Raw genomic sequence first — 20,370 nt, 5'->3', positions numbered from 1 at the left:
ATCAGCTTTCCTTTTTAGCATATAGACCCAAACTTTACGGGAGTAATCATCAATGAACGTTAAAAAATACAATGCACCTCCATATGACACAACAGGGGATGGCCCCCACAGATCAGAATGAATATAGTCTAAAACATCTTTACTATTATGATTTCCAACTTTAAATCTCTGTTTACACTGTTTTGCATACACACAATGTTTACAGAAATCTAACTTCAAGGATTTCAGACCGGGAAGAGATTTACGTTTCATCAGTATATGAAGACCTTTCTCGCTCATATGACCCAATCGCTGATGCCACAGACGAGTACCTGCTTCTTCCTTTTCTGACGCAACCGCTGCTTCACTGACCTGAGTACTTCCTTTTAACCTGTAAAGATTTCCGACCTTTTCTGCCTTCATAACCACAAGGGCTCCTTTAAAGACTTTCAAGACACCATCCTGACCTGTAAACTTATAACCATCTGAATCCAACACTCCCAAAGAAATCAAATTTTTCTTCAAATCAGGTACATGTCTAACACTAGTTAATGTCCTAACTGTGTTATCATACATCTTAATCCTGATATCTCCCATCCCAACAGTCTGACATGACACATTGTTACCCATAAACACAAAACTACCGTTTACATTTTTATACGAAGTAAACCAATTTCTATGTGGGCACATGTGATGCAAAGCACTAGAGTCTAACAGCCAGCTATCTAAACCCTGAGAGACATTACATTCAGGTGAAGTTTCATCTATCATACATAATTCTTCAGCAGATAAAACTTCGTCTATCATACCTGAATCGACCTGATTCGCTTCGTTCTTCGGGTTTTCGGATTCCTTTCGTTTCCAACAGTCCTTCTTCAAGTGTCCAATTTTATCGCAGTTCCAACATTTTGCCTTACACTTCTTTCCCTTCGATTTCGATCTGGAAGACCCCCTTGGTTTTTCTCCTCTTTCCTTTGAGCGTCCTCTAGCAACCATGGATTCTGATGCAGCTGTTTCAGTGCTGGATTTCCTTCGTACTTCTTCAGACAGGAGAGCTCCCACGACTGATTCAAACTTCAAAGAATCAGTAGTGCTGAAGCTGATTGAAGTTACGAAGTGATCCCACGATTCAGGCAGAGAACACAGCAAGGTTATGGCTTTATCTTCTTCCTGTATTTTGACTTCCATATCTGTTAATTGACATATTAGTGTATTAAAAACATTCAAATGTTCTGCAACGTTTGAACCTTCTTTCATTCGAAGACTGTATAACTGTCTTTTCAGATAAATTCTGTTGGTTAATGACTTTGTCATATAGAGTTTTTCAAGTTTTTCCCACAATCCTGACGCCGTAGTCTCTTCAACAATATTGAAGAGAACTTCATCCGCTAGGCATAACCGGATGGTACTGAGAACTCGGGCATCCAAGTCCTCCCAGTCTGAAGTAGTCATGGTTGCAGGTTTCTTAGTTGCCCCATCCAATGCCTTGTGCAACCCTTGTTGCACAAGCAGATCCCTAACCTTCAGTTTCCAAAGAGCAAAATTGCTCTTTCCAGTGAATTTCTCCACCTCGAATTTCGCATTCGACATCTTGGCCATTTTATTTTTCTCCTAGGGTCTCAGTCTTCTAGCTATCCTTTTCTTAAAAAAAAAACTTTGTTTCCCTTTTTCTTAAAAAAAACTGTCTCCCTTTCTTAAAAAAACTGAGCCCTCTTTTTTAAACAAACAAATTTTACAAATTTCTTTCTTGCAAACCCCTTTGTTATGTTTTTTTCTTTTAACAAACAAAGAAAAAACCCTTCCTTTTTTTTTCTCCAAAAAACCACAACTTGACTTGATTTCAATCTTCAGTCTTTGTTTAAAAAGAAAAAAAAAAAAAATTCTGCGGAAAATAAACAATTCTGGAAACTCTGATCAATACCCAGATTTAACAGTGACTCGGCCTGCCTTCAATGGCTCTGGCATGCAAGTCCTCATGCAGACTCTGCCTGGTTCTAGCAGGCAGCACGCAGGCACCTCAACGCGACGGCTTCAGCAACGATTCCAGCAGGTCCACGCAGAGCAGAGAACAGCTCTTCACGCAGGTCACACGGTTCCTTCACGCAGAAAACGCCCAGCAGGTCCACGCAGATCTCAGGGAGGTCGACGCAGGTCTCAACGCCTCCTTCACGCAGCAAATCCGCAGTTTGATTCAGTTTGATTCCCTCACGCAGGTACAGAAAACCTCACGCAGGTCTTCTCAGGTCGCCTTTCACGCCTCGCCGGTCTTCACATAGCTAAGAACCAACCGCCACGCAGCAATGAAATGCCTCACGCAGATCTCAGGGAGGTCTTGATTCCTTCTTCACGCAGACAGCATCAATTCTTCACGCCGGGTCTTCACACGGCTTCTCACGCGGACAGGCTCTTTCACGGAAAAAAAACGCCTCACAACTGATACAGCTTCACGCCCAATCGCTCGGCCCTCGGAGCTCTGATACCATTTGTTGGTGAAATAGAAGAAAAAGAGGAAAGAACTACACACATTCAGTTAATATTGACCAAGAAAACACCATAACTAACTGGAAACCAAACACACAAATAGACACAGGATTTACATGGTAAAACCTCGACAATGTGTCAAGGAAACATCCACGGGGCAAGGGATTGGAATGTATTATTCAGCAATGATTCTCTTCACTTACATTTCATGGGCATTCACTAGTTTTATATCATCGACCTCCGTTACATAACTAACAATTCGGTATAAAACTGAATAATTACATTTTACCCAAAATTACTAATTCGTTGTCAAACTAACAGTTTACTCGCAACTATTCATTGTGTGGTAAAGGTAGCCGCATATCCAAGGTTGAAGCCACAGATCAAAGGAAGCACCATTGGCTAAAGGTGCCGCAAAAGTTAACCTCCGCCGCAAGGATTTGAAGGTAGATCAAAGCAGCTTGAAATTAGCACCAGACAAATCAGTGGTGGTTTGGATTCCAGTGTCGGTTTCAATGTTCATTCTCCGAATTTTTCTTGAGCTCAACTTTGTGGGGTTTGGAGAAATATAAATGGATTTTTGGAAGATATTGTAATGGACACGTACGATCTAATTCTTAAGCAAGATCTGGACCATAGGCATTATATCCAAAATTGTATCATTATTCAGAGTTAGTGTGGAAGCTGAAAGGAATGAAATCTATCAACATTGGGGAGTAACCTTGTTAACAATTATATTTTTTTCCTATTCGCTCGTGTATTGGGTACATGGTAAGGTTAATATTGATGTTGTTGTAAAGTATTCAAAGGTTAATATTGATGTTGTTGTAAAACATTTAAATATTGATGTTGTTATAAAACATTTAAATATTTATTGTACTTGAGTTGAAATGATGTAATATTGTAGGGGGTTTATGATCATTTGTATTTATATTTCAAAGTTTTTGGTCCAAGTTGTAAAACTTACCTTTAGGTAAGTTTAGTTTCCCAAGTTTGTGTGAGCTCTATTATTTAGGCATACATGTTGTAGAGCAATTGCCCATAGAGTCATGAACCACTTGAATAGGTACGAGGGTGGCATGTGTACTTATATGCTACCTTGATTGTCAGGCCCACGAGTTGAAGCGGGCGTGCTTACGTGCGATGAGCGCCTGTGCAGATCGACTTGGGCACATTATGCGACAACGAGTGGACATTCGGTTAAACGCGACCAAGTTAAGTCGGGCGTGCCAATGTGCAACGGACACCCTTACTACATGACTCGGGCAAATGTCTGATGAGAACGTGTCGGTTAAAGGCGACGGGCGAGACCGGCGAGCACCCAGTGAGACGTGCAGAGGTTGTTCGACGGTGGAGGGCGACACGGGTGACCCGTGACCAGGACATGTGACGAGTTGGACGAAGTGCGACAAAGGCTGAGTTTATAGACCGGTTGGGTGTGCGACGATGGGTAGGTCGACGTAATAAAGAGCATGGGGCTACGTGTTGAGGTGTGTAGGCCAACGTGCGGAAGGTTGGGCCGACCATGGAGAAGGTCGAACAGACATGACGGTTGGGTGGCCCTCGACCCATATATATTAGAGAAGTGTGCGAGCACTTGGAGGCATAAGGAGATCCACGAACTTGCTCTGAACTTCGTAAGGATATGGGAAGAGCAAAGGAGGCATAAGGAGGTTGATATTTCTGGACAAGTTGTAGGCAGACCAACGGGCGCAGAACGGATAGTGTTACAGGGCACGAATAGAACTACGGGCAGAGTTGCAGGGAGTGGGCGGGCGACCTGACCCGAGGGTGTTGCACGACGCGGGCGGGTGTGCAGACCCGACCCGAGGGCGTCGTAGGGCGTGGGGGACTCGACCCGGTGGGCGCCCGACTTGAGGGCGTAGGCGCAGAGTTGGGCGGGCAACCCGACCCGAGGGCGTCCAGACCCAAGGTGACACGAACTCGTGCGCAGTGAATGGTGCGGACGGTGCAACGTGAGGTTTGGGCACGACAGGGTGTGCGACCAGGCAGCCAAATGATGGAAGTACCGATGCAACAGTTGAACTGCAGAAATTCTTCAAAGGCAAGAAAACTTGGGGTTTCCTCATAACTCGTGTGGGCAAGAGGCAACTGCAAGATTGTGACACGACACTTGGATAGATGTGACTGATTAAGATACAACACATCGACACCAACATCATGGACAACATGTTGCATATATGATGGAGACTACTTCATGGACTTGGGCATGACTTACATTACATTTGGATAGAGATGGGATGGATTCTTGATCGAGTTGATGTTGTGACAGGATGCTGGAGAAATGACTGACGATGGCATGAGGAGGTGCATTCTCATGGTTTGAGCGTTACAGTTGGATTGGTCATTCGACTAGTTCGAGTCATGGGGGCTATAACAGTGCACTGAGATATGTTTGAGTTGAGTTGGAGTATCATGGCAGCAGTTCACATGATGACGATATATGATGAGTCGACACGATATATGTTGCAGTGATAGCATGTGGAGATTGCGATGGATGTGGTTGACGACCATAGATTGAGGAGACTGTCCCGTTCATGGAGTCATGAGCCTTGATGGTTTGTGCGATGATGGAGCAGAGGTGGACAACATGGACATTTTGGAGATGTTGGAGCTAGCAACACTTTGCAATGATGTGATGGAGTTGTCGAGGACGAAAACCTTATTTAGAGTGGGGGAGGATGTCAGGCCCACGAGTTGAAGCGGGTGTGCTCAAGTGCGATGAGCGCCCGTGTGGACCGACTCGGGCACATTATGCGACGACAGGTGGATATTCAATTAAACGCGACCAAGTTAAGTCGAGCACACTCATGTGCGACGGGCGCCCATACTACATGACTTGGGGTGATGAGAGCGCGTCGGTTAAAGGTGACGGGTGGGCGTGCGCCCATAGTGGTGAACGAGACTGACGAGTGTCCAGTGAGACGTGCGGAGGTAGTGTAATGGTGGAGGGCAACGCAAGCAACCCACGACCCGAATGTGTGACGAGTTGGCTGAAGTGCGACGGAGGCCGAGTTTATACATTGGCTGGGCGTGCGACGATGGGTAGGCTAACATAATAAAGAGTGTGGGCCGACGTGTTGAACGAATGGGTCGACGTGTTGAGGTGTGTAGGCCGACGTGCAAAAGGTTGGGCCGACTATGGAGAAGGTCGAACAGACGCGACGGTTGGGTGGCACCTGACCCATATATATTGGAGAAGTGTGCGAGCACTTGGAGGCATAAGGAAATCAAAGAACTTGCTCTGAACTTCATAAGGATGTGGGATGAGCAAGGGAGGCATAAGGAGGTTGAGATTTCTGGACAAGTTTCAAGCAAATCGATGGGCACATAATGGACAGTGTTGCAGGGCGCAGACAAAACTATGGGCGGATTTGCAGGGCATGGGCGGGGACCCAACCCGAGGGCATCGCAGGGCGCGAGTAGGCGTGTAGACTTGACCCGGTGGGCGACCCAACCTGAGGGCATCACGGGGCATGGGCGACACGACCCAAGGGCGTCGCAGGGCGTGGGCGACCCGACCCGAGGGCGCAGGCACAGAGTTGGGTGGGTGGCCCGACTCGAGGGCGACACGAACTCGTGTGCAGTGAACGATGCAGATAGTGCGACGTGAGGTTTGGGCACAACAGGGCGTGCGACCGGGCAGCCAAATGACGGAAGTGTTGGTGTGACGGTTGAATTGCAGAGATTGTTCTAAGGCAAGGAAACTTGGGGTTTCCTCATAACTCGTGTGGGCAAGAGGCAACCGGGTAGCTGCAAGATTGTGACACGATACTTGGTATATTTGTGCAGGCCAAGGAAGTTGGTAGCACATGACTGTTGTAAACTTGTAATTGTAAGATATTGTACATTACAATTGTATATATATTTGGGCAAACTTTACGGGAGTTGCCCCTCCCAAGTATATGTGCATTATACTTGTATGGTTTATGATTTTCGTTGCATAATAATGATGATGAATTGTAATTGAAGTAAATGTTATTCTGCTGCATTGTTAACACTTGAAGAATTGGAAAATTGGCTAAGTGTTGGAGTTAGGCGTAGTCCATACACTCTAGTATTGGTGAAAAAAAAAGTGTAGTCACCAAAAAAAGTGTAGTGGTGCCGCAGCCGCTATACGTGGTTGAAAGAGTACCACAAGTATAGGGTCGTGACATTGATGGTGTCAAAGATGTCGAATCTTCAATTAAGGGGAAATGTACGAAGTAATTCTAGAATGTGAGATGGTTGGGAACAAGTTATGGTTAAGGAAGAATCTAACATGTTAATCAACCATGTGCATGAAATGATTTCTTAGAGAACTGGAGCAAGGGGAATGTACAAAGTAATTCTGGAATGTGAGGTGGTTGGGACCAAGTTATGGTTAAGGAAGAATCTAACATGTTAATCAACGATATGGGTGAAATGATTTCTTAAAGAATTAGAGCACTGGTAAGTACAACAGTTGGCACGATATAGGGCAAAGTGATTTCTTTTCATATGGACATCAATGATTAGATTTTGTAGGTACAAAAGGAAAGAGCAAGCAAGCCAAAGGATGGAAAACTTAAAAATGAGAACATGACTTAGATCAAGACGACAAATCAACAAGTAGAAGATTGGACATGAAGATAAACATTAAATGAGAGTATTGTAAATTCTTAGAGGTATTAATTAAGAAAGAGTGTTCCAATATTATAACTATTTCCACTAATGGATTTAAAAAGTTCTTGATCTAATTTTGTTATGGGCCTACTGTTTTGGTAACCCAATGTATGTTGTAATAAAGAATATATAAAGAAGCCAGAACTATACCGCCCCTCAAAATTATATCATTTAAATAAGCAGAGAGTATATCTCTTTGGACCTAATCAATTAATTTTGGGGACCTAAACCATTTTTACAGATTATATATATATATATATATATAAAAGAGACTTATTTCATTATAAAAATTTTATCAGTTAAGTTATTCATCTCTGTCCTGTCAGCGACATCAGGTTGTTTTTTATAATTCATGATTGGGAGCTGCTTCCTGTCTTCGAGGTTATGCTCCTGTTAACATTCTCGCTCCATTCTCTATGCTGATAAGGAGTTGGTCTGTTTTGGCTTCCTGCATTAGTGCCAGAGGCCTGGTGGGAAGGGATTGTAGAGATTCCTTAATAAATTCTGCTGATTGCTGGGGGATCGAGGGTGCAGAGCAAGTTCTGCTCTTCTCGGGTCAGTGAACGCTGAGTAACGACTCTAACACGAAGTCCCTAGATGTCTTCACGGGTCAGCTTTCCATGTCTAGATAACACTAATCTAACCGACCATTCGAGATTCTCAACTGTTGCATTTGCTGCTGTGAGAAAGACTGTTGGCTGAGCGCCTTGGTATCATATGTTGCAAATCTACAGAGGAAGATGAGAATGGATTAACTGGCCTAGCTTTTTGTTATCATAAGTTGTAAATCTAAGCTCACTGGGGCGTAGAGTAGACAGCAATAAGGTGTTGTAAATTTATGTCCACATGCGTAGAGCATAAGGTGAACTGGCAGTAACAGGGTGTTCTGTTAAGGTGTTATGTGGTGAAAATGTCACTGGTTAGAAATTTTGGTGGGTTAAAATCTAGCCATGCTCAGGGCTGGTGTGGTCCAGGCAGGGTGTGATCCTCTGGTGATTTCGATGTGGTGAAAAGGTCACCCTTCCAAATTTGGTGGGCAAAAATCGAAACATGGTGGGCAAAAATCCAGCCATGCTAAGGGCTGGTGTGGCCCAAACAGAGTGTAATCCCCTCTCTGGTATAATTTGTGCGATATTATCTAATTCCCAAAATCCTTGATAACCCAGCAGTGTCACAGTTGCCCTGACCACCAGCGATAACGGACCAGCCTTATCTAACAATGGTTTGCTTTACTGTTCATTACAATCTTTCCTATACCTTGGTGTGCTTACAGTTACACTAATGAAAGAGCAAAAACCACAAAAATAAGACAATGGTTTACTTTACCGTTCATTACAATCCCTCCTGTGTTTTGGGTTTTTGAACAAACTAAACCTCATAGATTAGTACACTGTAGAACACCAAATGCTAGCAAAGTAGACAACAATAGCAAAAGTTTGTAATCATACCAACACATGTAACCCGGTAACATTTGTAAAAGAAGTGGCCATAGAAACACTGGAAAGTGCAAGCTCTCCCAGATGCCCCACCATAATAACAGATATCACGCTCAAGCAATACTGAAGCAGATTCACTGCAATCATAGGTCCTGCTATCCAGCACAGCTTTTTGACTTCTTGCCATACAATCCTTGCAGTGACTTTCACATCATCAGAAGGCTCTACTTCATAAATACCAGACTTGTGTTCGTCCCCAGACGCGGAAAGCAACGCATCTGTGTCATTGCCATGAACCTGAGTTAAACCAGGTTTCTCCATGCCACTTTCCATGAAATATGCTCTACCAACGTAGGAATATGAACTTGAAAGAATCCGAAACTGTTTCAGGTTCAAAATTTTATATTAGAGCCTGTGCACACAATGGAAATTGTTTCCTACTTATTTTATGACAATAGTTGTGGCCCTGATGATTAGCCCATGCTTAATGATACTCCTCTTGAATCGTGAGGAAAATAAGTGGCAGAGCCATATAGATAAATAAACACAGGTGGAGACCAGTACTTATCAAAATAGCTTGTCTACGTACAAAAACACGTTTTCCAGAAAACACCAGCCTCAAATAATCCAGAGTCAAAAAGGGGACACAGTTTTGAATATCAAAATAGCTTGTCTACGTACAAATTCCAGAAAACACCAGCCTCAAATAATCCAGAGTCAAAAAGGGGACACAGTTTTGAATATCAAAATAGCTTGTCTACGTACAAAAACACGTTTTCCAGAAAACACCAGCCTCAAATAATCCAGAGTCAAAAAGGGGACACAGTTTTGAAGAAATGTTCTCATTCTGCGGATGAATTTTACCAGTCTAGATTTATCTAGACAAAGAAAGCAAAGTGTAAGGATAGACACTGTTGAAGAATATCTGAGGCTGTGTTTTACTAACCTAGATCCAATCTAGATCCATTTAACTTCAGATTTATCTACTGTGTAATGACAGAGTCTCATTTTAATAAGAATGACTTCAGATTTATCTACACTGTTGGAATGACTTCAGATTATCGACAGTTTAAGGACAGATAGCTGGTATGAATGATATCTTTATTATACGACTGAACTTTACCAACTTAAATCTATCTAACTCTAAATTTGTGAAATATAAAAAACAATTAAATCAATTAAATATCATGTTAGTTTCTTTTTAAAATTATCTTTAATCATTTTATACTTAAATGTTTTCTAATTAAATCAATTAAATATCATGTTAGTTTCTTTTTAAAATTATCTTTAATCATTTTATACTTAAATGTTTTCTATTAAAAAAATTTAGATTAAAAAATTCTTATTAACATACAAATAAAAATAGAGCATCTAAATAGGTTAATCATGACTCTATATTCATTTTACTTAAATGTTTTCTATTAAAAAAATTTAGATTAAAAAATTCTTATTAACATACAAATAAAAATAGAGCATCTAAATAGGTTAATCATGACTCTATAAATAATTATTTGCAAGCTAATTATTTGTATTTATTTACTATAAAAATATGCATTTCTTTACTTATTAACATAGAATATAAATATAAATAAAGCATTTAAATAGGTTAATGATGACGGTATAAATAATTATTTGCAACTTAATTATTTGTATTTATATATTATAAAATTGTGTGTTTTTTTACTTATTAACATAGAATAAAAATAAAAATAAAACGATTGTAAGTTAATTATATATATATATATTATAAAATGTATTTTTTTTTCATTTCACATAAATAAAAATATTTTATAAATTTTAATTTAAAAAGACATTTGTCAACTTTACTTTGAATATTGAGGAAATCACACATTGTCAAATTTCCTCACACATTGTCAAATATAGAATGTGCCAATAAAAATTATGTTACTTTTTGTTAAATAGAGACACATTTAATTGACTTTATTTAAACCAGTATAGGTGAATTAAATAGTATATATTGCATTTGGAATTGATCAATTTATGAAAGATACTATGAGTTTTGTAGTAGATGAGAAGATAACTCCTAATCAAGTTATTAAGGAATCTCTCTGTCCTCATAATAGGAGAGTATAGGTGAGGAAATTATCTACAAAAGTATAATATTATAAATAGTATGAATTTATGAGGTGTACACCAGTTCATTTGAGTAGGGTTTGAGTGTCCAAATGAAACTAAACTTCTTCACACAATGACGTGCAGAGATTAAAGATGGAACTTTTGAAAGAAATAAATTTAATCGGAAAGAGTGTACGAATGAAATTAAACTTCACACAGTCGCACCAACAACATCTCCCCCCCTCAGAGCATAAAAGAATTTGACCGTCTTTTGGGTTCAGAGTTCGATCCCCAGCGCAGTGAAGTGAAGTAAAATGAAATGAAAGATATCCTTGCTGTCTGTTCCTGACTTTGCATAACCCTCGAGAGCCGTGAGCTGCAAAGCTTCCTCCTTTTCCGCGTCGGCTTCTTTAAAACAGCTGACTGATTTTTCCAGGTGGCGTCAATCGCACCAATAACATCTCATTGAAGGTAAATTATTCAACCTAATTTTATATAATATATACAAGAGTTGACACATACATCATTCCATTGATTATTAGCCCAAAGATATCCTACGATTAATGATGTGTGCAATTTTGTGACGCTGTTGTTTTGAATGGAATCCAAGTCCCGCTGAAAGCGAAATTTATGATTTTTTTGTGAAGTAACAAAAGCCAAATTACGAAAGTCTTAAATATGTAGACATATTTACACGTCCCACTACCTTTAAGCAACACTAATTTAGATGTCAATGGTGGATTTCCAGCCACAAGTTCAACTCACCTCGCAACCCACGATAAATCTTTTGCAGCACTGTCAAAGATTTTGACACCACTGTGAGGCTCTTTCGCCTTTTGCGTTCCTTAAAACTTTTTGAATTAATTTTGAATGTCCTTGCATGCATCCTTTGAATAAGACAATGGTGCACTCCTATTTTTTTTTAAGGACACAGAGGCCGCGCGAGATCTTTATTATTTTTAGTTTTTTGATGTGATGGTGGCAAAATAAAAATATGTAGTGGTAGTGTCAGGGCCTCGCACCCATGTTCCAATCGGGTGCACGAGTGGTCCAAGGGCAGAACCAATGTAGAGAGTTGACGAGGGAAGTGGAGTGATACAACCCAACAAGTGGACCCGGTGACTCAATGGGTGTTGGAATTTAAGGTTCTCGGGTGAGGGTTGTTTTCTGACTTGAGTAACCCCAAGGGGTGTTGCATTATTGTAGCTAGGTATGGGTGTGACCTGAGCAGGTGAGGGTTGCTACACAATACTTTGTATATTTGATAGATATGAAATATTTGCGGGGTATTAGGTTATGAACCGTCTCGTGAAAACAAAAGATTGCACTCTATTCCTGTTTCTGATTATTGATGCAAGTTAATGTGTTGATGATAATGATGTGAAGAATTGTTGATGACGAAATTGTGAAGGTGTACTTAGGTTTTGGATTAAGACAAAAAAGTTTGTGTTACTATATAACTTAATCAAAACATTATTCAAGTGAAGTGTAGTCTGAGTGAAGTAAAATCAAGTTGGCCTTGCCATCAATGAGAAATACATTGACACCACGTGCCTAGGGATCACTCAAAGTACCTAACGGGGAATCCTCTAGAGTCGTGACAGGTGGTATCATAGCATGCTCTTCATCACACAGGTGGTATATCAGGGTAGTGATATTAGGAGCCCTTTATCATTCAGTGGGAGTTGAGATTGAAGAGAGATTTTGAGTAAACCATCCTTCTTGTGATCAGGTTTAGCGGGATCTTTAACAAAGCAGATAGAGTGTGAGAGTTTGGTATGAGGTGGTACAGTGATATATGGGAAGGAAAGATAGCAACATGATTTTTTCAATAGATGTGGTGACCGATTGAGATGGTAAATTCTTAGTAGGGAGGTAGTAGTATTGACCAAAGGTGTCCCAAGTTACTGGACATGGTCATTGTTGTTGAGGAGTGTGTGGGACAGATGATTGATGTTATGCAACAACATGATGTGGAGTCAAACTATTTTAGATGAGGTATGAAAATTATGAGGGTGGCCTTTAATCAAGCCATTGTAGAAGTCTAGGGAGTTGTAGATGTGATTGTGCAATTCAAGGATGAGGCATGGGCTAACAGGTTGAAACACTTGGAGAGTCAGGTGACTTCTCTCATTAGCTTGACTTGGAATTTCGCCGACTAGATTGTAGTTTTAGAAAATTTGTTGGATAGAGAGCATCCAATGCATCGATGAAAGTGAAGATTAAGAAATCAAAGTCGTTTGATAGGACAAGGAATGTTGAGGTGCTTTGGAACCTCTGTTGGGACATGGAACAATTCTTGGATTAGATAAGCAACAATTCAAATGAGACGAAGGTAAATGCCAAAACTATGTTTCTAACAAGGACAACCATGTTGCGGTGGAGAACTTGAATAGAAGATTGGAAAACAGGTTGCATCATTGAGAGGATCACTACGTGGGAAGAGATGAAGATTACTTTGTATGCACAAATTGGCTTGAGAAACCAAGCATGGATTGCTAGAAATCACCTTATGACATTGAAGCATATAGGGAGCATTCAAACGTACATCAAGGATAGGCCTTATGTTGGAGATCAAGGATATGTCAGATGGAGCTCAGTTGTATCACTCTATGAATGGATTACAAGCATGGGAAAAGACTAATTTGAGGTGACATAATGTGTAGAATATTGTAGAAGTTGTCATTGTGACAAAGCGACTTTTAGACTTTCAGAGTGAGGGAAAGTTTGGGAATAAGGATAGTGATGATGGACATGGTGATAGGGAAAGAAGAAGAGGGATAAAGGGAAGGCCAAGGCTTCTAAAGAAGTGAGTCAAAGGCAGATGCAACGAGGGAGAAGAAGCTACCTTTGTGTTGGATATGTGCGAATGAGAAATTGTCAAAGAGCTATCCTTTAAAGTAAAAGTTGACTGATTTGGAGCAAAAAGAGAAGCCATCAGTAGGAGTGATGCAAATTTTCATCGTAGATGTGAGGCAGTATGCTTCTAAATAGGATGAGAGTAGTACACAACTCAATTTTTTGAGTGTAGATATCAATGGGAGACATGTGTTGGCAATGGTAGGTACTAGCTCTACACACAACTTCATGAGGGAAGATGTGGCTAGACAACTTGGGTTAATGATCAGAGCAACTCAAGCATCCTTCAAAGCTACTAAATCTAGGGATATGAGAGTGATTGGGACAATTGATGATGTTCCTATTCGACTTGGAGATTGGCAGGGGAGGATGAGCTTTACCATTTTGCAACTTGATGATTATGAGTTGGTTCTAGGATAGGAGTTTATGAGAGAATAAAAGGAAATTTCAATACCTCATATGGATTGTCTATACATAGTATTATGATCAGATCCAACTTCAGTACAAAACCTAAGGGGAGATACAGGTTTCGAGAGCTAGAATGAATTCTATTTGTGTGGTTGACACAGTAGATCATAAGTTAGATGGATTTGTTGCTATACATATGAGTATAGATCATGTAGAGTTTTTTCTTTCACAACATACACAGATCTTAGTAGCCTTGATAGATAAAGTTATAGGAGAGACACCAAAACCCGAGCAAAGATTTTCAAAGGGGATGAGGATGCTTGCTTATTCCATAAGAGAGACCATGGACACACCATTTATCCAGAAGAGTGGTCAGGGAGGAGATGTGCCTTGGTATATACAAGCCACGAAAGAGATTGGCTCATCCAAAAATACCCTTGGAGAGAGAGAGTGGCCCAATGATCCATAATTGGAAAGAATCATTGAGGAGGCAAGAGGAAGAATCAAGTCCCATATTATTTTTTTGATGTACATGACACAAAGGTATGGAGGAGTTCTTACAAGAGGACAATTTATCAATGGGGATAAAGGAGGTGGTCAGGGTGACTGCCTCACCTCATATTCACATTAAACCATGAGTAGATGGCTTGCTATTATAGTTGGGTGGAAAGTCATATGATGGGGTGCCTAAGGGTACCTTTCTTCTTAGTAGAGCAAGATGATCATGTTAGGAGCTTGACAATACTGAGAGGCGGGAGGGGTTATGACAATACAAGGCTCAATAATAGTATACATGGTATTTGCAGCATATATATAACACTATAATAAACCAGTTGCATAGTATATGAGTATCTAAACAATACTTTGTCCAACAACCCTATGCTCTACACCCTTAGCTTCTCTGCAACTCAATCCATTATTGCACAACACTTTGACCCATAGATAAATCACACAACCATTCAATACTAATAACAACATACAAAATATGTAGTGGCATACTTGTCCATACGCACACATCATTCTGATTATGGCCATCGTGATCAACGCCTAAACACACTGCATACTTATGATTGCTAGCTTAAACCATACACACCAATCACACTCACAACAACCACAAACTATATGTTATTGGTATTTCATTTAGCTTCAGATTACTTATTAGCCAACCTCTGGTCAATCCAACGCACACAATTTAAACTAATTTTCCCATTCGACCACAATAATGATGCATTAGCTCCATTCCATTATTTCTAATCAATTTGAACTTGATCAGCATGGATCACGTCAAGTCGTTGCAGACTAGATCAATAATTTCCATTTGCACCAAAAACTATGTGCAAATTTGTTGGTTTTAGCCCGTGGTTTTTATTGTGTGAGCACAAGCCATGAATTTTCACCTATAGGTAGTGTCACAAGGATATAAAGGCAAGCTAGGGCAGATTGTCGTGGGGATACAAAGGAAATCCTGCACAGTTTATGCAAGTGTCATGGGGATGAAGAAGCAAGCCATAACAGATGTTGTCAACATTAAATTCTTCACTCAGATATGCAATTCTTGCTTCAAGCCACTTGCAAACACCAAGCCAAAGACTTTTAACACTAGAACACCTTTGTCATACATCATATCACCATGCACACACATCCACAATTGTTGACATCAATTCCAACACAAGATGATTCATTGTTATCATTAATGCCAACACCATGTTGCCAACAATCTCCCCCTTTAGCATTGATGGCATCACCATGGCCACATCACCAAACTCGTGTTCATTCACTTATGATTGGCTGGCTCATTCTCCACCAGTGGTTGGTCACACTCTTCCCCTTTGACATTAATGGAAAAGGGTGACCAAGTCTTGTTGAAACACCATGTTGACACCAACGTGTTGATACAAATTATTTTCTGATGACATAATAAGCTATACCACACCTGCAAATAGATATGATAAACCATGAAGAATATTTGCTTACACTTGTATCTTCTGCAACCAATGGACATCAATGACAATAAGGCCAACAATGACCTTCCTCTTGTTGAACATGCTCCCCTTGAACATGCGTTAGGATATCCACAACCAACTCTTCAAAGTTGTTATTTAGTAACTCTCCATATTGTTTCTCTTCTTGAAGCCTCCTTGCAACATTCAAGAGACTACACAAGCTAGACCAAAGGCTCCACACAACCCATGACCAATGATGCACAATGAGCCATACCAACAATATCAATGATATGAAATGCAACTACAGGGTTTAATCATGAAATACAAGGCTATACTTTGATACCCGAAGGGCCATACATGGTTGAGATACGAATCTCTTCTATGCATGCCTAACATAAGTATTACTCAACTAACAGACCAAATGTTGAAAGCAACAATAGTACATGGCTAGATCTTGCACTCAAGGGTGCATACATGGCCGAGATAAATAATTTCTTCAATGCATGCCTAATATAAATGTGTTTTCACGCATAATTACAATATATGCATCTACTACAAAAGTGAGTGAAAGCATCATGAAAAATAACATGCAACCCTTGAAACCCTAATTGCATGCACAACTCCCCATGAGCTCATGTACCTTTCAAACTCTCTTGTTGATCTTGCAGATTTGATCTTGCATTTAGGTTCTTGATCACACGATGTTGTTGTTGCAACTTGAATTCATGCCTTCTTCATGCTTCCATGTTGCTACAATACACTCCCCCTGAGTCCAAGTAGGCCTCACATTGCTAATCTATAGTAATTTCTGAATATAAATGAAAGTAATGGACTACAATGGGGACTATATTCTCCTACTTCACTACTTGTTTCTGTTTCTTCTTCCACACTTTGGTAGGTTACTTTCTAGTATTAGAATTCTCCTCTAATTTTTTTGCTAGGTCTACTTTGGATAAGTTGTTCCCTTTTATTGATTTTCCTCAAGAAACGAGACAACTTACAATCTCTAGCCATGTGACCAAGATTGTCACAAGTATAACATCTCACATGACCAATATATGAGTCTAGAGGATCATACCCTTTGTTGTTCAAATTAGAGCTCTGCTTTGCATTAACCATGCTTCTACTCCATGCACGAGATCTGCAATCAACTGCATTGTGGCCAAACAAATTACATGAAAAACAATAACCATGAATTGAAATTGTATACTTGAATATTGTTGCTCTCATTGGCTATCTAAACTATTGCATATTCTACTAATTAGATATGAACATGCTACTTCTACAACTGGTAGCTACATGTCCATAATTATGACAGGTATAACATTCAATCTCATCCATCAAGGGAGCAAAGGGGTTTTGAGTCCTTTGAAATCTTCCAGATATACTATAGTCCTCTCTTAGAGCGAATGGTCTTCTAATCATAGATGCTCCTCTTGGTACATTTCTCAGTTGTTGGTTCTATTGTTGCTTTCTTCCTTTTCTTCTCCCACTGCTACCATTTTCGACTATAGGATTTTTAGGTTATGCATTGTTGTTTCCACCTGCCTGTGAGTTGGACTCTCCATTTTTAAATCCAAGAACATATCTATTCAAGGGATATCTTTAACTACTAAGTGTGTTTCCCAAGAGCTTGGTGCTCTTCTCCAGCTTCAACTAATTGTCTCTCTTCAAGCTCCTTCCTCAATGCGAAAATTTTAGCATCCAACTTTTCCCAAAGCTCCTCTATTTCCTTTTGTTGGTTGCACATCACATCTTCAACTCTCTTCACTTCCTCCAAGTTAATCTTCGGGCTGATGATATCTTCTCCGAGCTCATTCTCCTTCTCATCAAAGATCTGCAATATTGTTCCTTGATCACTATTCACATTTTTAGCCTTTCTATTTCAACAATAAGCTTCTCTATTACAACCATGGTTGAGTCATGTTCAACCTCAAGAAGCATCAATCTATCACATTCATTATCCTCTTGACTATTTGACTCAACAAGGCTAACATCAAATCCATCTAAAGCATAACTAAGAAATGGCTCATCATTATTCATACCTTCAGATCTACCTTGTTGCTTCACATTTGGTTCACCTGAACCTTCATTTTCTAATTTATTCTCTTTATGATCAATTGTTGAACTCGTTGGTGAACCTTAATATTACAACAAGAATGTTGCAACTCCCAAGGGATCTTGAATTTAATTGTTAACTGAGGGTTCCGTTGTTGCTGCGATCAACACCCTCCAAAATTTTTCCCACACGTGAATTTTGGAGCCTATTGAGGATCTTATGGTTTGTCGCTCTATGGTTACTCCATTATCGTTTGATGTTTTGCCCCCAAGTCTTCTTCCTAGTTTCAAAAGTCACTTGCACACACATACTCAGTGTTCGACAATTTCATGAGAACACTTCCTTATGCAAGTTTGAACAGGCATAGCACCATCCATTAAGACAATTCCTGTGCGATGTTCAACTCATGTTGACAGTTAGTGCACACTTTCATTGACAGTCTCCCCTACTTTGATTGTGATTGTACTTTTATTACTATGAGTTTTCTCATCTGTCGCTTTTGCAGACCGTTACTTTCACAAGTGCCAATTTCATGTTTACGACTGTCACTTTTGCTCACTTTCACATTAATAAGTGTTGTTTTCATGATATCTTTGCTCTGACACATCACTTTCAAGGTTGTTTGCATTTTTCAAGTGTCATCTTCATGTTTTCCTCATGTCGCAGGGGTCACTTTTGCTCACTTTCACTTTAATAAGTGTCGTTTTCATGTTATCTTCGCTCTGGCATGTGTCGCTTTCAAAGTCATTTTCATTTTGTGAGTGTCATCTTCATGCTTTCCTCCTATTGCAAGTGAAACTTTCATTGTTTTCACTCTTGTGTGTGTCACACCTTTGCATATCATCAAAGTTAGTTCAGGAACACCCTTTTGCATTACATGGTCGAATATATCATTGCAATATGCGCTATAAACATTCTTACAACTAAGCACACCTTTTGGTCATAGTCATCACTCATCTTGTAACTTGTGCTCTAAGTGTTGTAATGTGTTGTTTCAACTGTTGCACTTAGAAATAAGTGTCGCTTGGTTGTCGTTTCAAGGTGTGAATAATGTTCATAAGTCTTGTGCTTTCTTTTAGCTTATATTGATGGAATTTATGTGTGTGGTCCATGTTTGAGTCGTGTTAGGATGAATTTCTTTATCATACTCTAATAATCCCACATTTATCCATTTCAAGAGCTCTTCTTGGTCCTCTTCAATGCAAGTTGTAGAGGCATTAGCCTTCTTACTAGGTAATGAGCGCAACCTATTCATGAGCCCCATTGACGAATCTTTTCCTTCCATACTTGTGCATTAAGTCTTTTGTAAGGTATCCTCCCTCTAAGAGTGCATTATTACTTTTGTGAATAAGTGATCTAGCCTTTTCTCCCTCAGTGAAAAAGAACACTTCAGAAGAACAAGGACCTTCTCGCCTCTAAAAAGTGCACTCTAGACAAACAAGGACCTTCTTGCACTCAAAAGCGCACTCTGAGAGAATGAGTGCAATTTGGGACTACGAGCGCACTCCTTTGGCACAAAGAACTGTGCCCTCCTTGAGCGCATGGTGCACTCACGAAGCATGAAGCTTCCTTCTCCTCCTTGAGTGCATGGAGCACTCACGAAGCACGAAACCTTAGATCACATGGCATAGTGACAAATCACACAGGTTCATCCTTCCCTTTGAGCGTATGGTGCAGCCATGAAGCCTGAAGCCTTCACTCGAGTGCACTCCTTTAGCACGAAGAACTGCACCCTTTTTGAGCACATGAGTGCATCCTGAAGGCTTGAGCATTTCTTGTACATCTCTTCGACATGCGCTCTTGTGCCCTCCCTGAGCACATGAGAACACTTCGCAGGATTGAATGTGTTCCCTTCATCCCTTCGACATGCACCAATGCACCCTCCTTGTCCTTGAGTGCTTGAGTGAACCTTGAAGGCCTTAAGGCCTGAGCCTCATCCTTCGTTTATCAGGAGTGCGCCCCTATGCCCTCTTAGTCTCTTTGAGCGCATGAGCGCACCTTGAAGGCTTGAAGGCCTAAAGACTCATCCTTTGTCTCTTCAGAGTGCACCCTTGCACCCCTTGAGCTCTCTCTCTCTTGCTTGAGCACATAAGTGCACCTTAAAGGCCTCTTGTGAGCCTTTATGAGTTTGACTACGCCCTCTTAATCAAGCCGCCTTCTTTTAAGCCTCTCATAAGCCTATCATGAGTGATCATTCCATGAGCTAGGTAGTGATAGAATAGATGTATTTAAGACTAATTTTGTTTTTTCATTGATGATCTTCATTAGTAGGAATACTATCTTAACATGAAAAGGTGATGCTCAAGGAAGACAGTAAGAAGATGAACAAAGATTACATGTAGGGAAGAAGCACAAAGAAGAACAATCATGAAGACATGAAGTATATCATGGTCCAAGCCAGAAAGAAGACATTGCATGATGACTCAAATGATTTTGATATTGATTAAATACCCTTTGGAGGGTG

At 40.3% G+C, this 20,370-nt stretch overlaps 1 protein-coding gene across 8 annotated transcripts in view; it reads right to left on the bottom strand.

Annotated features, from left to right (window-relative positions):
* LOC149179325 (protein DETOXIFICATION 16-like) overlaps positions 1-9,666 on the bottom strand; it is a 28,725-nt gene extending 19,059 nt beyond the window's left edge. For 2 of the 8 annotated variants that reach the window (XR_016258264.1, XM_089420594.1), the window contains exons 1-2: positions 9,327-9,501; positions 8,574-8,942 (exon numbers count right to left, since the gene is read on the bottom strand). Coding sequence is in view for 7 of the 8 variants with exons in the window: in XM_089420594.1 (XP_089276720.1) it covers positions 8,574-8,942; positions 9,327-9,407 (450 nt within the window). In the remaining variant the exon portion in view is untranslated. The other 6 variants (XM_089420595.1, XM_089420600.1, XM_089420598.1 and 3 more) reach the window with 6 other exon arrangements.
* Positions 9,667-20,370: the final 10,704 nt, after the last annotated feature.

The sequence above is a fragment of the Pinus tabuliformis genome, chromosome 4_1 (assembly GCF_031772625.1).
Source record: "Pinus tabuliformis cultivar Carrire ecotype Pingquan chromosome 4_1, CPIR1, whole genome shotgun sequence".
Taxonomy (NCBI): Eukaryota; Viridiplantae; Streptophyta; class Pinopsida; order Pinales; family Pinaceae; genus Pinus; species Pinus tabuliformis.
Note: the sequence above shows the minus strand (reverse complement) of the source record. Positions and strands in the feature narration are given on the sequence as shown.